Here is a 27,130-nt window from a genome sequence, read left to right on the forward strand (position 1 = left end):
TTTTAATGGCAACTTCCCAATGTGTACAGTGCATGTTTACAAGGGGGCTCAATTGGTTTCTTTGGTCTCGAGTGCTTACAAACTTACAATTAAATTAGAAATTGGTGAAAGAGGGAAAAAAAACTGTAGGTTAGGTCTGAGCAGAAGACTTTTTTTGCACATCACACAAGTGCTGGGACATGAAATTGACACTTCAAGTCAATAGCGTAACTGAAGGGGAAGTTTAAAAATGAAATACTATGAGGCACATCCACTTGTGAGAGGAAAGTATGACACTGCGTTATCTCTAATAGAAGATTTGAGAGCGACTGTGACTGGATGTCTGTCCGTGGCTCGGCTAAACCGTGTCACGCCTGACAACAGACCAAACTTTAAACACAGCCTGAATGATGAATGCGCCTGATCCTCCGCTGTGAGCAACGGTGTCAGCCGTGGCTATAAAAGGACATAAACGTCTTCCGCTGCCACCCTGCCATGCAGCGTCCCTCTGCTTTGCCCCCACGCTTGGCACTACCCGAGCGCCTAAAGCTCCACCCGCTAAGCCCTGTGACATTTTCCACATTCCCAGGGATGTGGTCCGAAGCAAGGACAGAAGAGCACAACGGAGTCCCTTCGCGAGACCACCGACGCCACCACGTAAACGCGGTGGAAAACAGACGGCACGAGGCCCAAGGGTGATTTTATAAAGTGTCTGGTGTTTGGAAATTAAAAGACTTTGGTTTTGGGGGGTACCCTTGGTCAGAGGCAGGGCTACTTTAGCACCCTACCACTAAATGTAGCGCACACCGAATCTTACAGGGGCTGGGAAAAGGTGCAAAGAATGCGACGGCAATAGATCGTGTTCAAAAATGTTTGGAAAAGTACAATAACCGAGCGCTAAGATCGGTCCGTCTAAATATATGAATGGTATCAGTTCATATTCTCAAAAGGCTCGTTATCTTGTCATTCTAGGCCAGATTTGGGATTTTCTGTCAAAATTGGTCTGGCATTCATCGATTCAAGGGGAAGCGTTAAGAAAATATCAATATTTAACCCCGTGTTATCAACCTTTCACTATACCTGTAAATTCCAACAATTGAACAATTGATCCAACGGATTGGAATCGTCATAATCCCTAAAAGTTCTGATCTTGGCCTTCGTGTTGAACGCAACGCTAGGGTTTGGCATGCCCCGCCAGGGAAGCAGCCCCCAGCAAATGTGGCGAGCAAAGCAACACCCGCGCCATTGGCGGACCAATACCCACATGGCAATAAACAGCGGCGGCCCCAACCCAATGCTAGCCAGTAAACATGGAAGACCTGATGTGGCTTGACCACGAAAGTAAGGAGGCCCACCACAGACAACGCCAGGTAGTTGGGCACCCCAATACCAACCTCGGCCTGTCCTTGCTGAAAGGCTTTGAGCCTCTTCTTGAAGCGCGAGGGCAACACAAAGTCGCAGCCCCGTGCCAGCAATGCCAACTCCTTCCTTAGGTCAGGGTCCTGACGCAGAGAAAGCTCCTTCATCCTCATCCTCACCACCACGCACGGCGCAGGGAACGCATGGACAAATCCCAGGGTGTCCGGCCGGACAGGTTGGGCGAGTCGGCCGCTATTATCGTTCCTCTAAGTTGCGGCTACGTCCCCGTCCCCGCGTTTGTCCTCGGCCAAAGCGAGAGCGGCTCGATTGGAGGCAGATAAGAGTCCGGGGATCCGGACCGGGCCTGCCGGCTACGGAGAGTACGAGGAGATGGCTCTGCTCAATGCGGGAAGATAAGGAGTGACAGGACGTCTGTGTGCGGGACAGGCTTCCCGTGCGGGTGGGAGGGGTGTGCGCCTTGGATCTGCCCTTTCCAGTTTGCATTCCTGCGCGCTCGTAGAAGGTTACGCAAAGAGAAGAAGAAGAAGACCTGTTGTCGCGGCCAATCGGGGATGCACCTTACAAGGTGATGCCAAAGGACTCCTTCCAAACTCCATTTCAAACAGAACTGCCAGGGGAGGTCCTTTTTTTAAATTACTTTTCCAACTGTAATTTAGATTTTTTTTTTAAAAGGGTTTTATTTTAACACTTTATAGAACTTTCTGAACAACTTGCAGCCAAATCCGAAAACAACCTTTTTTTCCTTCTCATGAAGTTATTAAACTCTTGTCTTTTATTCCAATTATGAAAAGATGTCTAGAAATAACATTTTTACAGATAGTCATTTTTCTTTCCTAAACAAGTCTCCACTATAGATTTAGTATAAACGTCAAGACGACAAAATCTCGCACTTCCCTTAGACTATTGATCAAATTAGCCAATGACATAATTCACAAGATGGACATCTAGTTCTTGTTCTTTGTTTTGCTTGCCCTCTGCGAGCATGCTCGCTCGGGCTGCCAGCCATTCCACATCTTATTATAGTTGATGGGCGACGGTGGAAGAAGGAGGGGGACGGGACACGTCAAATTCAAAGAATGATGTCCGAAGTAGTCCGCGCCTATTAAAAGCGCCAGGCGAGAGCTGTTGGCGACGCCGGCGCCGTTCACTTCCGCCCCAAAGTGACGCCAATTACATCAATTCTTCGCAAAGTTGCTGATCCAACGCCGTCACCCCCCCAAAAAAAGACGTCTATTTACGTGTACTCCCCACATTCACGTAAACAAACCAATATTTATCAGCCTGGTGTTATGTGCTCGGGGACGTTATTTATAGATGACAGGATGACAAAGACCAACGATTTCAACTCTTTTCAGCACTTCCCGTTAGCGGCGAGTTCCATAAACTGTTTCTGACGGCTTTTTCCACGCTGGACCTTTTGTGATTATTTCTTTTAATGTTAATCAATTGAAAGGACACGTGGAAGAGAATACGCAAAACAAAACAACCAGTACATCACATGGTACTGTCATCTAGCCTGTGGTTTGGCCACTATATTTGATATCTGGCAGCAAACCAATTGTCAAGTCTGCGCTACGAATACAGTTTGCCAACAGAGATAATGATGTTGCTTCGCATAACTGGAATTTTATTGTTGTGTGGAAAGGAGAAAAATGAATAAAGCTACAGGCTCTATCATGTACGCGGCCATATTATAATGAGGTCCAATGCAAGTGTAATGTCTTTAAGTACAAAAAAACCTCATGTGTTTGTTTGTATATTTTGAAAACAAACAAACAAATGTTAACAATCTACCTCTAGAAAATACTAACAATGACAGCAATCGTTTTTTCGTGTCCAATTGTTGCTGTCATAAATCCATCACTAAGGCATGAACAGTGTTTTAGCTTTTAAGGTTTTGAACGGTGAAAAGAATAATGCAGCACGACAGATTTCGAGAAAATAGTTGGCTATAAATTTATATTAAATTATTGTCTTAAAGTTGGAAAGTTTGAGAGTCAAGAATGAGACGCTATTAAGTTTAACGCTTGCAGCTTTGCTCTTAAATGAGCAAGACGCAACTCGTAGGGAAGGTGAAGTATCTACACAAAAGGAGTGGAATGAGGGCAAAATTGAGGCGTAACAGAGGGTCAGCATGACAATTTAAGAAAAGGCCGAGAGCGGGACGGCAACGTGACGTGAGCGGATCAGCTGTCTGGCATCGGTGCCCCCACCTCCCACGACAACTGTCATGTCAGCTGCCCTCGCTAGTGCAAACAATGCACAGAGTAGTTGCACCACACTTAATCTTTGCAGACCACTGCTACGGAAACTTCATCGTCAACTTAACTCTAACTGCCATGGCAACAAAAACAAAAAACGTGTTTACCCGATTCCGATCCTCTGAAAAATTAGGGCCCTATTTCCAATAAATTCAAAATTCTTTGATCGGGGACGTTAAACATTTCTTACCACCAAATTTGTCCTTCACCCCAGTGTATATAATAAAAAACAACTAATTAGCCAAATAAGTCGTCTATTCGAGAACATTCTATGTACCGAAAACCACGTGAAATAGGACAGATATGCGGGTTATATCCTCATCTCTATTTGACAATAAAAAAAATTGTGTAGCTCATTTCTACCTCATGCACCTCATACCAACGTCCATTCATTTACAAGCTACTTTAAATAAAGCCACTTGCGGGCCATCTTAAAATAGCAATAATATCACCGCATTGCGGAGAATAGCCTCGGAGGAGAGAATACGTCGGCTACTGTTCCCAAGGCCTTTACAACGTACAAAAAGTCGTGAAAACCTCTATAGGGATCTGACCTAGCGTGTGAATGCGCGACCACGCCTCGGCCCGGTAGCAGAATTCTGGGTATTTGCTGGCGACGCGGTAGGGCGGGTGAGTGTGTCTCTCGGCGGTGTCCGGTGTCAAAGTCACACCAGCTGTCCCAAGCCGCATCACCGGGGCATAAATAACATTTTTTCCACTAATCTGCCCAAGAATGCAGCAGTACGCCGGAATCCATTTTGATATCCCAAAATAGCAGCTGGCTTCCCCCTTTCACGAGCACGCACCCTGCCTTTAATATTGAGTGACACGTGAGCGCCACATGACGTCCCGCGTCACGCTCGAGTGCGCAATCTATCCAACCGATGCTTTAGATTTGATTCATAAATTCCAAAGCCAACTGGTTCTGGTTATATTTTCTCTCATATGAATCAATGGAAATCAATCTCCTACTTCATTGCTGTCGTCAAAACTTTATGAACTGTTTGGGAATGCGAAAGCCTTCAATAACTTGTGTTGAAATTTCTGACATAAATGAACCAGAAATACGACTTGGAAAATGATATTAATTGCAAAAAAAAAAAACTCTAAAAGCTCTGTAAGATGTTGTTTTGTAGAGCCCAAAAATGAACTCACTTAACTTCGAACCTTTGAATGTGACGTGAAAGGGTTGGATTTCTTATTCTAATGGGGGCTGACTTTAAACAGGACTGATACATCTATCCCACTATTAATGCTTAAGTACCACCTCTGATCCTGCTATTCTGCCATAAAAAATGCCAAAGCCATTTTTGGACATACTTTATTTAGTCTGAACACAAAAAAATCCGTAAATATGCCAAACTGCAAATATGATGCAAATCACCGATTTCCTTCCGATCTTATTTTAACAACAACAATAAGGAAAGGATAATTGCCAACACGACAATCTCTCCAAAAAATCAATTTGAATTCAAGGGCCTATGATCAATGGACTAAGATGTGTACGTGGTTTTTGACCATTTTCGACACCATAACAACAACTACAACAAAAAAAACGATGTCAAACCGTATGGATTCAAATCGTTTCACCTCTAATAGCCTATGTAGTGTCCTCTAAAACAGAAAATTAGTTGAGGTAAAATCAACAGAAGTTTGCATTATACTCCACTTTGCCCAATTTGCTCGACAATGACTCTGTTAACACATCTCGTGTGCACAGTTTGCATGCGCAACAGCTACTAGTGCGTGTAGTTATGCATATAATTTGATCTTTACAGTCGAAAAACACTTGCCAGCAACGTGCAGAAGCTGAAGCCTAGAGGAACGTGGGCACCCCCCAGGCCTCCTCCAGCTGTCCTCCGTCCTCACTGTCATTGCAGCAACACGTGCACCAAATGCACGGCTTGCTAACGCTCTACATAGTTGCGGCCCATCTTGACCAGAGAGTTTTAATACAGTTTCGAGGCACACCCACCCAAAAAAAAAACATTCGGTGAAGATGCACGGAAGGTAGAAAGTTGAAAAAAAAAGATCAATAGCAGCACCACTATCATTAGTCCCACTAATTCTTGGGCGAGGTTGAAGGATTGAGAATGCATTGGTGTAATTATAACTATGGGGAACCTCCTGTGGGAAAATGTCGTGTGGAGACGAGCAAGCTATTCAGCCTCCCCTTGTGGCCACGTTTGGAAAATCACTGAAGCAACAAGACACTACTAGCGCCATCTAAATAAATCCCTCCGCCCCACGGACACTCTCACCCTGTTTTGACTTCGGACGATCATAAAAAGATTCAAATAGAAGAAAAGTGATAACGGCGTTGTCTTTAGTGGAACATGACTAAATGTAGAGACTCAAAAATGGTCCAATTTTCCTTGCACTAAGATATTTATAAATGACTACAGATGGATTTTTAGGATCAGCCGGTAATGAATTAACTCATTCACTATCAAAGACAAACAATGTTCATGATGTTAAACTGCTTAACACTTTAAAACGTAAAAGAGTATAAACAAACTTTCTTTTACAAGAGATAAGTGAACCACTTTTTATCCCTATTTGAACAAACCTATCCAAACATTACAGCCATATAAAAAAAATAAAAAAATCCCCTAAATCAGTTGCGCAGCATAAAATATGTTTGCAAGCAAATTACATTTCAACATTTTTTCACAAACAAAACTTACCTCCAAAAAGTCAACTTGGTCATCCAAGTTGACAAAATGACCTACTGTGTTCAGATTTTTTTCCTCCAAAATTACATAATTCAGTTATTATTGTTGATTGTAGGCCTTAATCATGCACTACAATTCTAAACATCAAATCAATTTTAAATGGGAAGGCTGGCATTGAGTAATCATGTTACACCGCCATTTCAGTCAAAATGGATTCGACTGCCATCGCCGTCAATGGCAGCCACTGAATTAATACTTAAAAATACACAAATAATTCTATATCTAGATGGATTTTTATCAATGATTACTGACCTTTTTGGAGCTCACAGACCTCCGCAAGATTCGACCGTGGGGTCCCGTGACCCGGTTGCCGCATCCCGAGGGCAGGGTGGAGGTACACGGGGAACTCAATGGCACAGCGAAAGAAGCCGTCTTGTTTTGGGATGCTACATTGTTATTTTGATTAAAAGTCAGAGTGCACTTCTCCTTAATGCCCACGTCGCTCAAACCGTCGTGCCGTCCGCTTTTAACCAGATCCAGGCAGTCTTTTAGCACCGCCAGGGTTTTGGGCTCGCTCAACCAGGTGAGGAAGAGCTCGTCCACCTTCATCTTCAGGATGGGCTGAAGAATTTGACTTGCAGGCATTTTGAAGCAAGCCCGCAGGTCAAGAACCTAAAGGATAAAAAAAACGATAGCATAAATGATTCATATTGTTGCTAACACTGAACTGCTAGGACAGTAGGTTTTGTTGGGATATCACGCAGAAATTTGGTTCTTTCTAGGCCAAAGTATTTTGTGAGAAAATGATTTCATTTTTAACCATTAGCATCTTGCTTAGATCTTTGCTCTGAAAATGTCAAAGGTCAAGTTATCAGGTCAAATGTCAATTGTTTTGAGTTCTTGCCATAATTAGATTTAAAAAAGATGACAGTGGACAATTTTATTTTAGAATACACTATAATTGATCCTAATTTGATTCACAATAAACACTATTTTTCAACTTTTATCTTGAATTCTAATTGGAATTGAATTAAATACAAATTGACAATCAATGGTTGTGTGAGCTTAGTGATTGCACTAAAAACAATTGCGAAAAAGATCACTTGATTTTTTTGTACCTTATACTTCTATAATACTATGCCATAGTGGCTAACAATGGCCCAAATTCTATTTCACTATAATGTAGCACGCCCACCCATAGAAAGGTCGACCTCGTTTTCCACTAATGTTAGACATCACAAAACACACAAACATTATTGAATTTTAGCGCATCGATGCTCTGAGCCCCGGGCTCGCATCAGAAAAATAACCATGTTAGTTCATTTTAAAAGATCGCGGAGGTGGGAAATAAAAATAGCATAAAATCCGTCCTGATCGTGACCTGGATACAGGAGAACTATTCAATCAAATTGTTTGTAAAGTTAGCATTAGCCAGGAAGCTAATATCATCAATAGGTCGGAAGCCATCATAAATACCAACCTTGCATTTAAAGCGGGTCAGATCCAAATTCGGCTACTTTACTCCCTTCATTTGAGAAGCTGGGGGATAAATCGGAGCCCCCCAGAATGCAAAATTTAAGGCAGACGATGCAACCGGTGTTCAGCCCACAAGAGACGAGCCCACTCGGCTTGAACTTTTCAAAGTCGGCTACCCGTTGTAAACATCGGAGCCTAACGCGAGATCTGAATTGAGGCGTTCAAGGTCCTCGGGTGCTTTGGCCATCTCATTGGTCTTGCCCAAATATCCCCTCTAGAATGTTCTCCATCAGTAATATTAAACGATCTAAATTGCTCGACAACATAGATAGGCTCTATTTCTAATATATGTTTTTAAAATAAGTCATCAAAATTCAAAACTATGTTTTGTAATTTGCATTTAAAGAAAAACTATTCACGTGGTATTTTCTATGAAACCACAAACTACTCCAAAATAGCAGGTCATTTCTAGAAGTCTTTACATTAAGGATTCTAAAACAATTTGCATAAATAATAATGCAACATCTGTGACTCATTTGACTGTCCAAAGCAAGAGACCCAGTGTGTGTGTGTGCATGTGTGTATGTGCACGTGTGTATGTGCACGTGTGTATGTGCATGTGTGTGTGTATACGTGCATATGTGCTATGTGTGCATATGTGCATCTGTGCATGTGTGCATGTGTGCATGTGTGCATGTGTGCATGTGTGCATGTGTGCATGTGTGCATGTGTGCATGTGTGCATGTGTGCATGTGTGCATGTGTGCATGTGTGCATATGTGCGCGTGTGTGTGTGTGTGCGTGTGTGTGTGTGTGTGTGTGTAGCTGCACATCCTTATATTGATTACCGTAGTGGGCCCCAGACATGATGGCTCCTCCATCCCATTGTATACATGAGAAAATGCACAAGGAATTCTTCAAAATTGGCCATTTTATATTAAACACAGTTTATATTACAAACTGTTACTATTACTTAGTGCTGCGTAAATCAGTGATTCTCAACTAGTTTGTGCCAAAGTGGTCAAGGAACAAATAATCTTTGATTTGGGTTGCAACTTTTCATTGGCTCCCATGCAAGACCAATTGAGAATCAAGGAACTGGTTTAAAGTCATGCAATAATAATAATAACTATGTCTAATTATAGCTCACCTGTGAATCCGTCTTTAATGAATCTTTTATTTTCCCCCCCTTAGGGATCAAAATGAACAGTTGCAAAGATTATGAAGAGCCCCCCCATCAAAACCCCCCTCAAAACCCCCATTGTATTCTTTTGCCTCCCTTGATAATCACATCAAATTACACATGAAGCATTCCAAGTTGACGGCGGGCGCCGAAAAGCTCTTTGTTCTCCTCCGCAACATCTAGCCTTTTCTTTTCTCTCCACGCACGCACGCACGCGAGAACCCAATCGATATCAGCGGCGTCGAGATAAAAAGCGAAAAGTCTTTTCAAGTTGAAACTTTGCTACTTTTCAAAGCGTAATTACAGCGTACAAATAAGATGTTTTAGCCAAAAGCGCCGCGGCGCGTGTTATTTTTTTTCACGCCTTGAAGGACATTTCAAAGTATTTGGCCGAGGCCGAAACCACAGGGGTACCGCCGCTTAGCGTAGCCGCGTGCTAAGCGAAGAGTTCATGTGTGCAGCGCCGCCGCTGTCAGCCATGCTGCAACCGGGCGCTCTGTGAAGTGGGCTAGCAGCAATCTGCTCTAATAAGCGCCGCAAACACGCTTGAAAGTATTGTGCGGCGGCCTGGGATTTGTGCTCTTTGCTCTTGTTTATTGCCACGTCAAGCAGAAATCCACAAAACTCAGGCTCCAACTTTCTTCCGCAACTTTCTTTTATGCCGTTATTTGGTGCGATTTGCCAAGGCGCCATGCCACAACTTGGAAACGACCCCGCTTGCGGCTGCGAAAACGTCTCTATCGGATCCTTTCGCCTACGAATCTCTTCGAAATCCGTTTTTTGTTATTGTCTTATCACTGAACAAACATTCATTCCTTCCGCTTATCCTCACGAGGGTTGCGGGGGTCCTGGAAAGCGAACCTGGACCCTGAATTGGTTGCCAGCCAATCGCAGGGCGCAATGAAACCAACGACGCATCAATTGTACCTAGCGGTAATTTAGCGAACAATGAGAAAATCCACGCAGGCAACATGAAAACTCCAAGTTCCGACCTTCCGTCGGGAATGGAACCCTCGTGCTTAGAACTGCGAGGCGGACGTGCTAACCACTCCACTCCCGAGCCACCACAAAACAAACAATATAATTATAGTTTGTCTTTTTTCGGCACGAGGACATGACAAGCTATTTAAAAACAAAGTGTAATACAGTAATCCCCCGGATATAACGGTCAACGTAAACCAGACATGGCCGCGATAAACGAAAAACCACGAAGTAGGATCACCCCCATTATTACTACCAAAATACTACGTTTGCACGCCTATACAGAAGTAAAATGATCAAAAAGTGTATATATTTGATCTGTTTGAACATTGTCGACAGTGGTGCTTTATTTTGAAAAGAATAAGGAGGTTTTATTTTGTATGGAGTTGTCGTGTTGTTGTTATTTGTGTACTTCCTTACTTATTTATGTTGTTGACGACTACTTATTATGTTGACTACTTATTATGTTGACTACTTATTATGTTGACTACTTATTATGTTGACTACTTATTATGTTGACTACTTATTATTTTGACTACTTATTTGTCTATCACTTATTTATTGATTATTTATTTGTTTCAATCTCATTATACTTGTATAATGACAATAAATGGATTCAATTCAATTCAATTCAATGTAATGTGGTCGGAGAACACCATCCCCCCAAAAATTATTGACTGAAAATTTGCAAAAAGTGATTAAAGGCATTTTCGAGTAATAACAATAACAATTGGACGACGAAGTGAATTCCTATCAAAATCAATGGTGTTATGTTATTTATGATATATTATGTTATACAATCCTGTTACTGTACAAAGTCTAAATCTCAAGTCTAGTCAGTTTAATTGTACGATTTGCGATTCCGATAAATAATAGTAATTAAGAAAAAAAAGAAGTAGTTTAAGCCATTAAAGAGTCTGGTGACTACCTGATGCAATTTATGAGGCTTCAGAACCATGAGGGTTCATTTGAAAAGCTTATCAAACAGACAAAATGTTGGGATCACAGTCATCCCCGCTCCAAAATATCGTGGCGACGGCGACGGCGTTCTTGTACTTGCACAATGTGCGGTGGCTATTATTGGAAAGCGGATCCATCTGCAAATCTATCACAATGACTTTGAAGTGGCGCACACTTTTAAATTTCAAGAGCAGCGCCAAAGCTCGCATTCCTGCAGGAGTACAACATGTTCAAATCACAATGTATACCACCTGAAAAAACAGCATTTTATTCTGGCTTTGAGCTTTGCTCACTTTTCTTAGACAGTGAAAGATGAGATGAGACTTTCAACTTTTACATCATTGAACAGCCACAAAAATCCTCAAAGTCATGGGGACCACTAGGGCAGATTATTTATGGTAAAAAGTTAGAATTACCCAGTTTTTTTTGGACTATAAAATGTCACTTTTTTCCTTTTCTTTATAACAGGGTGGCTTATTTGTGGATTTTTTTTGGGGGGGGGGCAAACAAGTTTTCTATTTTTTCATCAGAAATAAAAGAAAAAATGACGTTTACAATTCATTTAAAGTGCCTTTCATTTTGGAAACACTTTCCCCCCTCAATTATTATTTTTTTCTCCCACATTAACCCTTTAAAGCCCAAGCCACTAAATAATTAGCCGCAAATTAAAATTCATTAAACTCTGAGCCTTTAATGGCCCCTCAGAACAAAGTCTTCAGAATTTCATTAATCATTTATGCTAAATTTGTGATATACCAGATTCTATCAGGGATAAACATACATAATATCGCTCAAAATCCATATACCAAATATAATGTTTGGCCATACGGGGCTAATCGGATGCATACAAGATAAAATCATTAATGAATGATACATTTTGTAGTAGCTAACTTCCCTCTAGAAAAAAAATAAACAAAATAAAACGACCAAAACAACACTATTAACACGCATAACCATATTTTAAAAGAATTTTCGGCGGCTTCACTAGCATCAGTGCACGTGTTTTTACGATGCAAATCCATAATGTCAATTGAAAAACATCTAAATTTCCTACACTGATTTTAGGACAATTGAAAAAATATAAAATGTTTTCGTCAATCAAACACATCCTCAACAGCGTTAAAAACATGAAAATAAATACCCCCGTTAGTTGCTACGCTTTGATATCCCCCGACTGACCTTTGATGAAACCGATCCACGTCACACCCCGATAAATTCCAGAGACTCATTTATGCGTAAAAATCCTTGAATATCCGCATCCCCCCCCCATCCGCCACGGCCCCTGCATTATTCACACCTTCTGCCGGAGTAACGGCGTCCCCGTGACGTGCCGACACGCCCACCTGCCGCTAATGTGATGTAAAAGCGAATGATGAAATTCAAGCGGGCCAAATGAAAGGCGTACCTGCGCGTGTGCGCGTGTTCAAAGGTGAAGCCCGGGGTGCTGGAGAACAGGATTCCCAAACCTCCGATAAGCGCGGAGGAGGATAAAAGGGAGCGCTAACGACCTGGCCAGCGCCGAGGCCTCGCTTATTTCCATCTTTTTTTTTCTTACCTTCGTGCTGTGAACAAGAAGAACTGGGCAGGTTTGTCTGGACGCTCATTAGCCAGAAAAGGCCATCCACGTCACTCTGTTGAAACACATCAGTTGCACTTAAATGCCAATAACTTGAAGGACGGGACCGTATTTTTCAGGATATAAGTCGCGTAATCCAAGGGGGAAATGATATACAAGTACTTTTTGGCTCATTCATAGTGTAGCTACAGAATCAAGCAATTTTATTTCTTTGCCATGAGTGTCATAAAACCTGAATTTTGTGACTAGTGTAATCGAAGGCATTTTGCTCAGGTTCCTATCCGCAGTTACATTAGTTATTTTGCCCCTGCAGTCCAAACTGGGCAGCCAATGAGTTCACAAGGAAGCTTAAAATGGCCCAAAACTGAAAGGAAGTCATCTGGAAATGCTAAAAAATCATCAGAAATCGACTAATGAACTGAAAGCAGGCCAGAAGTTCCGTCAAAATCAATAGGAAATGATCCAAAATGTACAGAAAGTGATCTGTGGGTCCTCGAAAATGACGAAAGTGCCGCAAAATTAGCTCAAAGCCTGCCATTGACATCACTAGATGTCCAATTTACTTAACCTGGCGGTGTATGGTTCCCTGCTGGAAACTCTTCAGTTACCTTTACTTTTCTTTCAGTGTATATTTTGCAATTGGTTTGCACTAGCACCTTTTCTTTATTACCATATAATGCAAAAAAAAACTGCATATTCAAAAAGCCAGGATAATAAAAAACACAAGTAGATCTAAATAATATTCTAAAAATACTACAAATTCAAAAAATACATTGGAATAAATAGTGAAAAAGTGTCTGGAACGTATTTTGTTCAAGGAGCTTTATCGATTCATTTCTTAATATTTAATCATTTGCTGTAGCAAACCCAGGCAAAAGCAAATTGTCATATTTGACTTATTTTCCGATTTTTTCCTGTAATTAGAAGAAAAAAAAGCATGGCAAAAGCTCTCATATTCCACTTTAAGTTGGAATAAAACTGAGATAATTAGCTTCAACTCCCAATCAAACTCTCGTTCCACATGTTGACACTAATGTCACCGATTCTCATCTTGATCTTAAAGAAAAAAAACATGAAAAGGTAATCAATCGGCGTGCAGTTCAGCCATCAGATAAAGCGAGTGTAAACGCTCTTTTTGATGTTGAAAGCCTCGTCGAAGACGCTTGAAAGAAAGAAACCTCCAAATAGGATGAGTCGACAACAATAAGCAAACAATAAAACCTCGCTGATTAATCTGATCCCAGGTTGATTAGTGCGATGAAACGTTAATGTCGGTCGGCGTCCTGCCTAATAAAAAAAGATATTTCTCCCCTGACGAACACTTTTTGTTAAAAAGGAGGGCAATATCGTCACATTGTATGAAAATACGTGATTTAGAATTTTCATTGATACTTACAGTGGTTATGTAACGTTGATTCTGGAAATCTGGAAATTGCACCCAAAGATGAAGAAGACAATTTTCTGATGAAAAAAAAGAGGGATGTTATATTTACAAGAAAAAAAAGCAACAATACAGATTTGATACATTTAAAACTAGTATCCGTAATACGGGTTAACATGTCCGCTTCACAGTTTTCAAATGGAGGGTTCAATCCCCGGTGGGTTTTCTCCGGGTACTCTGGTTTCCTCCCACTTGCCCAAAACATTTTTGCAACATAATTTTGAAAGTATAGAAACTTATTTCTCTAGAAGTATCCCATAACATTGTATTTTTTTCCCGGCCATTTCAACCTAAGTACTCTATTGCTGGAAATCTAGGTAATAAATAATTAGATTTAATTTAATTTCCCAGTGGTTCAGTCAGTGAATATTTTGTGAAATTGCCAGTAAGAACCAAGTTTCAAAATGTCGATGTGTGGTTGTACTAAAATTTTCACCAGCAGGTGGCAGGCCGAGCTGTATTCATGGCCTGATTTCCTCCTAATGCCTTGTGACACCCGGGTTATGAAAACACACAGACGTCAAGATTTGATGTCTGACTGCAGCAACCTTTAATTCTATTTATTATTATGATGACGACCAGCGAGTCAAGAACAATGGATCAAATGCGCCGTCAGTTCCTCGCCGGAGGTGAAAGTGCAGCTCATTTAAAAATACTCCTTTCCAAATCTATGCAATGTCAAGTGTGATCTACGTATAGACAACATCTGGCTTTCTTTGGAGTGACATATTCCAAAACAAGCCGTGTTGTTTTTTGAGCCTTCGTCGCCGTTCTGCTGCAATTACGACCGGAACGCCGTTCCTCCTTATATTGCCCGCCCTGACTATCATTAAAAGAGTCTTTTTAAGCAGTAAATGTGACCACAAAGAGCACTTTGGATGCTCTTCATCCTCAGAAGACCAGCTTTCTTCTTCTTCTTCTCTTTCTCCCTTTCGCCCGAGGCGGCTCAACCACACGGCCGCCCTCTTTCTTACGATGTCAGCACTTGGCCTGAACAGCGTTCGATATGCGTGGGGTGAACGGACGTCAAAAGAAACGACCCCCCCCCCTCACAAGGTTGGATATATGGGCGGAGCTTACGTTGGAATGGAAACAGTGGGCCCGCATTCGAGCCGATTGCGACATTTTTTAATCTGGTTCTATTCAATCGTACCTCTACTTACGAATGCTTGCTTCTACTTATGAAATATTCGGGCGACAAAGCCTCGATCAGAGCGATTACAAAAAAAATCGCCTAAAAATACAACGTAAGCTGTTGAAAATCAGAGACGAACAAATAAAATAAATATATGTCCAACTTGAGTATTATTTGACTAGTGCAACATATTCGGGTGCGATTTATAGTCCGGAAAATACGGTAATAGTCAAATGGGGAACAACAGAGAATATAGGCACCTGTTAAGGTAACATATTAACAGTTTTTTTTAATACCGATAGCCTAAAAAACACAACATAACAAGCATTTGTTGTGGAAAAGTGGAAAATAAATACTATCTTATTCTTTGGCTATTGCAACATCTACTTATAGTCTGCAAAAATACAGTAACAGTAAATAAAGAAAATAGGCAACTGTTAATGTAACTTATTTACGTAAGTATTTACGTATTTGCTCGTACATACGAACTATGAACTGGCTTTCGTTTACAAGAAATACGAGTTGGTACACAGCGGCATCTTTTTTTCATTCATGTCTCGTCTGGGGCGCCGTAGCTCGCCTCGGCGCTGGTTGTCCGTAATTCATGCGAAAAGGAAATATGCAGATGTCTTTATGCAAAGCAGCGTTACCTATGGTGCCTTTGATCAGCCTGGCTGACACTCTCCAACTAGTGAGAAGAAAAGAATTTAAAAATGGTAAAGGCTTCCTAATTGAAGTGAACATAAAAGAAGAGACATGGTGTTAATTGGTAGACGCTAAGAATAATCCCCACCTTGGAGACCACTGTCCCTCATGCCTAAGTGTCAGGATTTGCATCCGTAATTTCAGATTTCCCCTACATTAATTAAACCAACTTTTCATTTCAACTATGATAAACAGTAGGTCACAATATTATAATATCTTGATTTTATCCTTTAGATTTTCAGGGCACTTCCTTGTTAAATAATCGACTGCCATTGACCGGTCGAGACGTCCAATCCCGTAAATAGGCGAATTTTTCATTCCCCCGTCAATGGCATTGAAATATGAGCACACATTCATTCAATTTCTGAACCGCTTATCCTCACAAGCGTTTTTTTCAGGGGGTGCTAGAGCCTATCTCAGCTAACTACGGGCACCCTGAATTAGTGGCCAGTCAATTGCAGGGTGCAATGCGACAAACAACCAATCATAGCTAGGGAAAATTATAAGAGTGTTCAACAAGCATGTTTTGGGGACCGGACTACCCATTAAAAACCTGCACGAGCCCGGGATAACATGCAAACTCCACACAGTGAGGAGCGACCTAGGATCGAACCCTCGACCCCAGAACTGTGAGGCCGACGCACTAACCACTGTCCTCCGTCTCCCTCAAAAATGCCTCCCGACCGCCGGGCCTAATTAGCGGCTCCTCTCTGACCCGCGCCGGGGCGAAAGGCCTCGTCAGAACACTGATTGGACACGAGCCCCGCGCCTCACGTTAATGAATACTAATGAACGATTAGCACTGCGGGGACAGCGGCAACGTGTCAACGCCGCCCGAATATGCAAACGCCGGAGCGGCCATGGGAGGAGGCGCCAAGGTTAAACAACGCAATGGGACGCATTATGCGCAACGACATAACGCTGTTTAGATAGTCTTGACCTTCACTTGGCGTTGACGTCAACTTGATACGTTCCAATGCTAAAGAAACATATTTAGTACTTCAAGTGCTTCTTCAATAGACACTTAGTTTCACACTCAAAATATTTCAAACATTGAGAAAGATTTAGCAAAAGGATATTTGCGGCCGAAAATGCCAGATTGATTATTCCACAAATATAATATTTTATGCAAAGGGATGCCAACCGTCCCTTGAAAAATGGAATATATATATATATATATATATATATATATATATATATATATATATATATATATATATATATATATTTATATATATATATATATATATATATATATATATATATATATATATGTACACACATACATATACATATATATATATATATATATATATATATAAGTGCATGTGTACGTGTATGTGTGTGTACGTGTATGTATATGAGTAAGTGTATGTGTATGCGTATAAATATGTATATATATGCACACATAGATATACATATACATATATATAGTGTAATAATAACAGTTCATTTAGATGATGCTGTGCTGAAAAGAATTATACCAAGCAAAATGGTAAATATTTACATAGTAAAAATAGACAAAATAAAAATACTTTAAAAAGCACAATAAGGGCTGAATAATATACATATTTTGAAATTAAGCAGGATATATATATATGAATAACTTTAATGTGTATTCCACACACTTCAATTTTAAATGTGCAATGGTTTTGTATTGTTAGTATTAAGGTAATTAGCCAAATTTGTTCCCACTTTTTAAACAAGATTCTTGATTGTCTTTTTTTGATCCAATGTTCTTCGACTGCTCCATAACATTACCCATTCATTCTTTATTTATTTATTTTGAACAAAAGCATCCTTTTTATGTGAGGGCATAGGTCACTACTAGCTACAACCTCGGGTTGACAGCCGGGCATGTTCAGAGAAGACGGCTGGTGTTTCCCGCGCGAACACCCCCCGCCCCCCTTTCCCGAGGCATCCACAAGTGCCAAGTCACACGGGGCGGCCTTTTGCGTGTCGCCTCGCTGTATCCTGACACGATTCCAGATTAGACAAATAGCCCAAACTACAAGCGGCCGGCGTGACACCTCCCTTCCCTCCATATCAGATGGATGACACGTCACGGAGGAGCACTCGACAGCTCTCAGATTGGCGCCGTAAGAAGAGGGAGATCCCAAAGTGAGATGGGTTAGCCGACTAAATCTATCAGGATAGGGGGGAGGCGGGACAGGGGGGCTGATGATGATGAAGAGGCTGGTGGAGGGGGCTGGGGGGAGGGAGTCAAGGGGGAGATGATGGTGATGGTGTTTTCCATCCCATGCTGAGCACAAGCATGGCCGGCTGACAGTTGTGCTCAGCCTTCACTATAATAATGAATAAAAGGGAAATTCCCTGCAGATTACACATCTTCCCTGTTTTGACATTGACCTTAATACATAATTTAACCACAAAGCCTCCAGTGTGTGAAATCACATAAGAGACGACCGGGGGAGTGAAAAAAGATGCCTGAGCTACGTTATATATAAATATTAAATTTAAAAAAAGCCTCAGTAGGAATGGCTGCTGATCAAGCCTGATAGGAACATTGCCACCAGTAAGTCTTTTAACAGCTTAAGACAATATTTGTGAATGTAAAATGGGGGAAAAAATTTAATGCAGTGACTTCCAGGTGGAAGGTAATAAATCAGATTATCTTTTTTCTGAGGGCCACTGTATGTACAACCCAGAGTACCCGGAGAAAACCCACAGAGGCATGGGGAGAACATGCAAACAGCACGGTAACAACTAAACCAAATACAAATGTGAATTAGATCAAATGGAAACGGAAAATAAAATACCTTACTGGTAAGTAATGAAACAACCAATAGCTAACAATAGTTGAAAGTCATGCATCTACTAATAACAGGTTTAAAATAATTCCGTTTCAAAGTAATCAGCAAACTGGACTATTAATATAATTGCAATTAAAGAAGCCATTACAGCAATCGCAGATGTACAGTGAGCATATATGTAGATATGAAATATGAATGACAACAGCTGGCTTTTCCTTACCCTGTGATCCACACTAATCTCATTAGTGTACTGTATTGAAAGCAGGGGGCCCCCCTGGCGTGTGTTAGGGTAGTCGAGCCCTCCTAGACGGGGGCCCTGACCTCCAACCCAACAGGGGGGATAGGGAAGTCAAATCTGCTATGCGTGCCAACAAGCCGCAACGTGTGGAAAGATGGACTAAAGAGTTGCTTTCTAAATAAAACATGAAACACTCCTACCTATAGGAATGACTAAACTGTATGGAATGAATTTATTTTTATGTATTAACTCATTGGCTGCCATTGAGGGCGATCGAGGTCCAATGAAAAATCAAGCTATATCATATCATTTTCAGAGGGTTGGAATCGGGTTAAAAAAGGTATTCATTGTTTTGAAATGTTGACTCTTTTGTTGCCATTTATGAAATAACAGTTATTTAGGTAGCTTTTCATTTAAAACTACTACAAAGGCCCCACCAAAATACAACGATCAATGTGAACTCATATGGAACTTCCAAAGGATAATTGAAAACTGGCGCTAAAATGCAGATGTACGCGAGTCTAAGTGCGCGTGGGGCGCCGAGGCTGAGCGATCACGCCGAGGTACAAATGTGAAACGCGGTGGCAAAAGTACTTTGGTTCTTTGCCACGAGGCCTCCCTCCAAGGGAATGTCAATACTACAGAGGAAGCCTTCCCAAGTCCAAGTGCGCGTGTGGTAGGGCGGTGCTCCACTTCTGCACTGCTAATCTAATGAGCCTGTAAACACACTCATTTGACATCATTAATTGGAGGCAGATCACAGATACGCTGGTGTGCGTGAGCGCGTGTACAGCCAGGGTGGCGGGCTTCTCCCACATCAAAGATTCAAAGAGTGTGAAATCCTTGATTATGCCACACGTCGATGCATCGAGATGCCCGTTTCCTGCCAAGAAGGGAAACGCGGCGGCGAGCGCTCGGCCCGTGCCAACGCCGCGCCTCCGCTGGCCGGGCTCCAGCACCCCGCGACCCTGACGAGGACGAGCGGTGTTCGAGACGAACGCGCGAATCGACTACGGAAAGATGATTTTTGACGACTATTTTTCAATAGTTCTGGACCATTTTCAGTCTTAATGACTTATTCCGGAATACTCTTTGACCCGATCCCACTGTCGAATTAACGTGCAAAAACACGTGCGCGGCGGCAGTTTTAAAGTGCACGCTCCTCAGTTTGAAACTTTGCAAAATCGACCGAGCGGAACCCGCGACTCATTCGCGGAAACAAAGACGCGGGCGAGAGTACGTCTCCGACTTAATGATCCGTTGGCACAATGGCAACCCGTTTTGCTTCCTCTCTGAACCGGCCTTTGTTCAGGAGGTCCGCTTGATGTCGGAGGGCCCGGGCTCCGCGCACGGGACCCCCTGTTCCCCCTCTCTCCTCGACGTTCTCCGGCGAAGTACGTTATGAAGATTTAACTGGGTGCGCCTTTGATTGGGCGCTGACAGTCATCCTTCAGCCGCCCTTTAAAGTCCCACTTTGGATCCCTAATGGCTGTCATGTCGCCGCCGCGCTCTCTGGACTTCTTACTCAAAGTGTCATTGGCGTAATGGTCGGCAGCCGTCGGGCCCTTTTGATCATCGGCGCTCTACGTGTCTACGTGTCTTCCACCTGCCAGCCACTCCCAGGCAAAAAAAAAAGCGCCACCACCGGATATCTAGAATTCACTTTCAAATAGTTTCCCCTCCTAATAGCCGCGGTCTTCTGGTGCTCATTAATCTAAAGGGGCAGCGAGGGTTTTTCACCACATCAGCAGCCGCTCTGCCGCGACTTCCTCGGTCGTTTCGTACAATGATTAGAGGAAAATAATTCCATTTTGTTTACATTGTCAGAGGCATCGAGGTACGGTGATACCCGCTTTATGGGGCGTTAATAGGTTCCGAGGCCTGCCGCAATAGATGAATTATTGTTACTTCACTATAAAAAAATTAAAATATATTTGGCAAATCCGAGCTGCAATGTGGTGAGGTTTTACTGTATATGGCATACCTGTTAACTTTTCACGTATTTTATACGTTTTTTATCATTTCAAACTGTGTACGCCGTATAACAACTTTTGTACTGGATTTTTAAAAAATGTTTTTTGGTCAAACCGATCTCGTTATACACATTTCGGGTCTAATCTGGATCGTCTCGGTCACTGGTAGCAGACGAAAACGTCATTGTCGACTGCTAATATTGTCATGCTTTAAGCATGATATACACACGCATTTCCCATTCACACTTCCGCCCTTTTCACTATATAAATATAGCGCGTCAGCAAGCAATGTACCCAGACGGTCAAGCTGTCAGCGTCATACAGGGACATCTACAGAATCTTGAATTTAGTGCAAACAAAAGGCGCACTGACTGATTGGGTACTAAAACGTTCACTTTAGGGACTTTTAAGTGCACCCTATGTGGGTAAATATGTGCCACTTTGCATTTGTACGGTTTATTTTCACTAAATCAAGGGAATTGCAATCATTAATAAGGGGAGCGATTGGCAGAGGTTGACACGTAACCTTGTATTGCGAATTTCGTTCGGATCGACCAATACCAACGTTTTGCAGCGACGCCGTTAAACGTCAAGCAAAAATGCCGACGAATTGGCTGGAAAGAACTCGACCGACGAAGATCGGCGAAGTTACGAACTTCTCCATCTATCGATTTGAAATTGTTTTTTTTCCAGTCACGTGTGCAAAAGCCCCGCCCCCTGTCTAGCTCATCCACAGAGGGATGGGGATCAAGAGCACCCTGGCCAAGCTCGGCGTGATGTAAACGTGTGGAGAATAAAAGCCGTCTCTCCCAATAAACATGGCTCCCGCACGCCTCCAAAGATGTGTCACGTTCACTTTCACCCGGAGCGGCGGCGGGAAACGGGGAGAGCGCGGCGCTTCTGAAAGACAATGCCATCGCCGTCACTCCCCACCTGAATGACTGATACATTAAACGCCCGCAAAACAGCGGGAAGACGGCGTGCGGGGAGCGTTCAAAGACGCGTCACAAATAGAAAAACAAGGGAGAAAATATGTTCCGCGCTACAGGGCAATGCATTGGCGCCTTTGAACGACACCCCTTTTGACAGTGTGATGTTCCGGTGACGTGACGCTCTTTTTACAGCCTTGACTCATCCAAAACGCGCATATTTTTACTTTCTTTCTTAGCAACCCATTCCAAAAATGTCACTAAAAACAGTATACACACGGTTAATTGTGGAGATTAAAAAGTATACAATATTGAAAGGTCGATGATGATACCGATTTAAAAAAAAAAATCAGATTTTGTAAGACAACATAACAGCTATCCTATTATATTGGGAAAAAGGCCATAAATTGTTCCGATTGGTGATACTTTATCGATTACATCATTCAATTAAAAATCGGATAACTGCAGATTCCTGAACAAAGAAAGAAAACATACGCATATAAAACCCAGCAATTTAAAACATGCATATTTGGCATCGGCCAACGATCCTGAATCTGAAGATTAGCAACACAATGCAACAGGTAAAGGCAGAAATCTGATTGGACAAAACCAAATCTACATACACACGAGTAGAAGCAGTTCGAGCAAAGAAAAACTTCGGAAAGAACAAACCTGTCAATAGCTCCCCTTATTAATTATGGAAATTCCCCTTATTAAGTGATAAAAAAACGTACAAATGCAACGCAACACATATTTACTCACAATACTCAAAATTTTCTCCAAAGTGGACGGAGTGCCTAATAATTATGCACTAAATTCAAGATTCTGTAGATGTTGCTGTAAGACGCTGACAGCTTGACTGCGTGGGTACATTGCTTGCTGACGCGCTATATTTATATCGTGAAAAGGGCGGTAAAGTGTGAAAGGGGAATTTGCGTGCGCATATCATATCAAAGTATGACAATATTAGCAGCCGATGATGACGTTTTCGTGAATGAAACAATCCGGATTAGAGCCAAAATGGGTAAAAGGAGATCAGTTTTACAAAAAACTTACTTAATAAAATCCCGCGCAAAAGTTGTTATACGGGATACACAATTTGAAATGATCAAAAAAGTATACAATAGGGGAAAAACAATGTTGACAAAAAAATGCAGGTCAGTGAAATGTTTAGGCCAACAGAGAAGGCCTTTAAACAACAAATCTTTCACTCATAGGTGAAAATTCCCACCTCTCATATGTTTTGAAACAAAAAGCGACCAGTGAATAAAGATTTCCCCCCTAAAACGATCACTATTGTCAAGTTTTCGGTTCGCTGGCAGCTAACGGCACTTTCCATTTGGCCTTTTTAAGCTTCGGTCTTTACTTTGAGGCCGTTGGGAATTCTCGCAAAAGCCTCTCTCTCGCTTCCGGCTTTCATCCGTGCCATTTTCCACTTCCTACATTACTTTGGTAACTAAGTGGCTGTGAGGGAATTTGCAATTAAGACCACTCCCTTTTTTGGGGGGGGAGGAGAAACGGGGGCTTGACCTCTTGAAATCGCCTCAACGGGACCTCATCTTCCACATCTCTTTGGATGGACCGCTAGCTACCCATCGCCACGATAATTAGCTCCCTCGTACGAATTAGTACGGAGGAGGCTAACGAGAAGGCAATTACGACAAAGTATACATCATCTATTATTTACGGCATTTTAATTATGGCGAGACGTTAGCGCTGTCAGCGGGCGGGCGCCGTTTGGTTTAATGACCTTGAGCCATCTTCATTCGCCATGGCCGGGAAGAGGCGGAGGACGGGAAAAGGACGGGAAAAAAAAGTCAGCGAGCCAACGGACTGGCGCTGTCAGTCAGACGCCCAGAGCGCTAGGCGGTGTTCCGCCGTGTCACCGCGCCGACGGAACGAGCGTCTGTCGAGGCCACCTGCCTCATTACGGCAAATGTATGCATCTGGGCCAGGCGCCGGCTGGCTCGCGGGTGGGAAAAATGGCAACACCGCCAGCCATTACTGCATTATGTTAGTGGAAGGGTACGACCGTTGTCAATTGGGAAATGGGAAGGCGACAAGTCTCTGGACTGGTCGGCGGTCGGGACATCGGGGGCCAACGGGGCGGGAGGGATGCTATGAATGCTGGTAAAAGGTAAGTATAACGGGAATTCAAAATACTGTTACTCAAATAAAAGTAGTCAACAAAAAATGGCAAATGTTGTGTATTGATTTTTGGCATTCACATGTGTCAAATTGACCTTTTTTTCACCCCATTGGTGCTCACCAGTGCGAAAAAGATGGTCTTCGACGGCAATAATTAATTATTTTGAAGGCATCGTGCTCTCAAAGCAACTCGTATTTTATGGACTATAAGTCACACATTTTTCACAGTTTGGCTGGGCCTATGACCAATACTCAAGTGCGACTTATGACTTATATATTTTTTTCTCTGACCACCAACAGCCTGTTAAGTTCTTTCTTCAGACTTTAGTCATCTGAAAAACTATTCTGTTAACACAGGGGTCAGGAACCTTTTTGACGAAGAGAGCCACAAACAATTCAGATTTTCCAATGTTATTCCCTGTGAGCCATACTACGAATTTAAAAGTCAAAATACATACAAGTAAACGAGTGCCTTTTAATTTTTTTTGGGTAATATCACCACTTTTAAAGTGGAAAAAAAATAATATTTTTTCAAAGATTCTTATGCTTTTGCTAATCAATGAGAGGATGCATTCCAGAAGAGTCTACTGCAAAAAAAATGAAGATTAAAGCAGTTCTAGATCTCAGTTCTGTCACCAGCGATTTCCATATTTTAGCTTACAGGTTAGCAAAGATCCAGATGCACCCATCAAAAGAGCCACATGTGGCTCCCGAGCCAGAGGTTCCCTACCCCTGTGTTAACACATGCCTATTTAGCCTGTTTTGTTATTCTAGCGTGTTTGCTCCTGGTTGCTGATCATATAAAAAATGGCCCTCCCAAAAATGCGACATATTGTATATATATATATATATTTTTTTTTTCTGCTCTCCACTGGGTATTTTTTGGCAATCAGTTGTGACTTCTATTCCAAAAATGCAATACTGTGCGAAAACTTGGAATTTGTTTTCACGTCATCCTCTGCAACAGGAGCCGAAAAGACGAAAACTTTGGGCCGCTCCGCCCCCCCCGCCGGCGCTTACCGCCACGCCATTAGGTCTAATGGAGGGCGGCTTTAGGGACAGCCCATCACGGCGGCGTGGCGTCACTGACACCGACGTGTATCTGGGCGCTCGTTATCCTCCTTGAACAGCGCCAATTTACATCTGATGCGGCGACTAATTCTGCCGCGGCAATGTCAAGAGACATAGGAAGTGGCCGGGCCGTGATGACAGCGCGGCTGTCAGGGGGCGCGTGGATGGAGGACTCCTCGGGGCATGATTTAATGCCCGTGTCAAGCGCCGCTGTCAGCCTCGCTCTGGCTCGCCGTCTCGACATTAGGATTCACGGACGCCGGCGTAAACCTGCTCGGGATTCACACCGAGGAGGAGAAAGTAACAGGTGATTACCTTGCGTCTGTAAACTACTTTTAGGGCCAAATAAACGAAGATAATGAAAGACACCAAACTCTACTACTATTGTTTAAATACTAGCTAACGTTAAACAAATAGCCCAACTTCTAAGACCAACAGCTAGTCCTACAACAAAACAAAACATAAAATAACAACAAAAACAAACAAAATGTCTTCCAGCCCTCACACTCAAAAAGGATTGGACATCTTTTGCCGTCAACAGCAGCCAATGGGGTTATACCCAAAATACATTTTTAAATCCAGTCTTTTGATCCTGTCAACTTTTTCCCGTATTTTATACATTTTGGATCATTTCACGCCTTATAAAAACTTTTGTACAGGATTTTTAAATGTTTTTTTGTAAAACCGATCTGGTTTTACCCATTTCGGTTCTAATCCGGATCATCTCGGTCACTGGTAGCAGACAAAAACGTCATCGTCGACTGCTAATATTAGCAGTCTTGCTTTGAGCCTGCGCACGAGCATCAGTCACTTCCGCCATTTTGACTATATAAATATAGCGTGTCAACAAGCAATGTACCCAGACAGTAAGCTGTCAGCGTCATACAGCGACATCTACAGAATCTTGAATTTAGTGCACCCTATGTGAGTAAATATGTGCCACCTTGCATTTGTATGTTTTTTTATCGCTTAATAAGGGGAATTGCAATCAACAATAAGTGTAGCAATTGGCCGAGGTTGACAAGTATGCCCTCAGATTAAAACAAAAGTTTGCACACCCCTGTTGCAGCCAATTGGCAGACCGACTGGCGGTAATTCGGATAATGACAGCTCGCCGTCGGTTTGCTAAATTGTGTTTAGTGTTGTTTATTTTATGGCAATTTTCATCCCGGCACCCCCGTTGGCCTTAAGGAGAGATGGCATCATTAGCAAGGGACTGCTCAAGCATGCACAGGGGAACGAGAGGGGGGGGAATGGTCATCAAGGTTGTCACGGGTTAGAAAAAAAACCCAACCAAAAAACGTCCTTGTTCTCTAATTTATAAACAACCAAAAAAATTAGAGATTCGGCGTTTCATGTGGCTTCTCGGAGATAATTATGACAAGATGAAAGGCGCTAAAGTCCTCCCTCTGTTCTCGCCGCTTCAGACGCTCCCCCCATTGTCAAAAATGGAGATGAGCTCGTCAGCCTTCCACCTCCTTCCCGTCCGTCTCGCCGCCCGCCTTCGCCCGACTCCGATGCGTCTTCTCACAACTGTCCGTCAATCAGTCAGCGTCTGTCTGGGAGGTGGCCGTCCCCTAATGGGAAGCGCTGACGAGCTTTCATCGGTGCCGTCCTTTCCCAGCTTTTTTTAAAAGCATTTTTCCCTTTTTATTTCCGCGGCCAATCAAAGGGGCCCGATGAAGCCGGCGTTGATGCGCGCCGGCCCCTCCCTTCCCCGCCAGGCATCGTGCGGCGCCAGAAATGTGTGCGTGCCCTCGGGGGAGGTAATTACTAGAATAACTAGAGTAGAGGCCAAGGCTGTTAATTTATGCCTGATTGTTGACAGTCACTGTGTTGTCGAAGGCTCGCTGTTGTCTTTCCAAAACCTTGTGGGGGCTCGACTACCTAAAACGGGGGTGTCGTGTGGCAACAAGACCTGGACGAATTTTCATTTTTACTGCCGGGGGGTCCTGGAACCTAACTACGGTCAGTAGGCGGTGCAGACCGGAATTGGTTGCAGGCCAATGACAGGGCAAGAATTCATTCTTTTTCTGTATAGCTTATTCTCACAAGGTTCGCAGAGGTGCCGGAGCCTATCCCAGCCAACGACGGGCAGTAGGCGGGGTATACCCGCAATTGGTTGCCAACCAATCGCAGGCCACAATGAGACAAACAACCCATCACTCACAGCTAACGTACAGTTAGCCGAGCGTGCATGTTTTTGGGAGGTGGGAGGAAAGCGGAGTACCCGGAGAAAACCCGCA

At 42.7% G+C, this 27,130-nt stretch overlaps 1 protein-coding gene across 3 annotated transcripts in view; it reads right to left on the bottom strand.

The window, feature by feature from the left end:
• The window catches only part of ppp2r3b (protein phosphatase 2, regulatory subunit B'', beta), a 90,608-nt gene that overhangs the window by 5,086 nt on the left and 58,392 nt on the right, over nt 1-27,130 (bottom strand). Inside the window, exons 7-9 of one of the 3 annotated variants that reach the window (XM_077616829.1) lie at nt 13,867-13,931; nt 12,450-12,525; nt 6,608-6,967 (exon numbers count right to left, since the gene is read on the bottom strand). In XM_077616829.1, the coding sequence (XP_077472955.1) occupies nt 6,608-6,940 (333 nt within the window). In that variant the 5' untranslated portion in view covers nt 6,941-6,967; nt 12,450-12,525; nt 13,867-13,931. Of the gene's footprint in view, nt 1-1,373; nt 1,761-6,607; nt 6,968-7,775; nt 8,020-12,449; nt 12,526-13,866; nt 13,932-27,130 lie in introns of those variants that run through there. The other 2 variants (XM_077616828.1, XM_077616830.1) reach the window with 2 other exon arrangements.

This window comes from Stigmatopora argus, chromosome 13 (assembly GCF_051989625.1).
Source record: "Stigmatopora argus isolate UIUO_Sarg chromosome 13, RoL_Sarg_1.0, whole genome shotgun sequence".
NCBI lineage: Eukaryota > Metazoa > Chordata > Actinopteri > Syngnathiformes > Syngnathidae > Stigmatopora > Stigmatopora argus.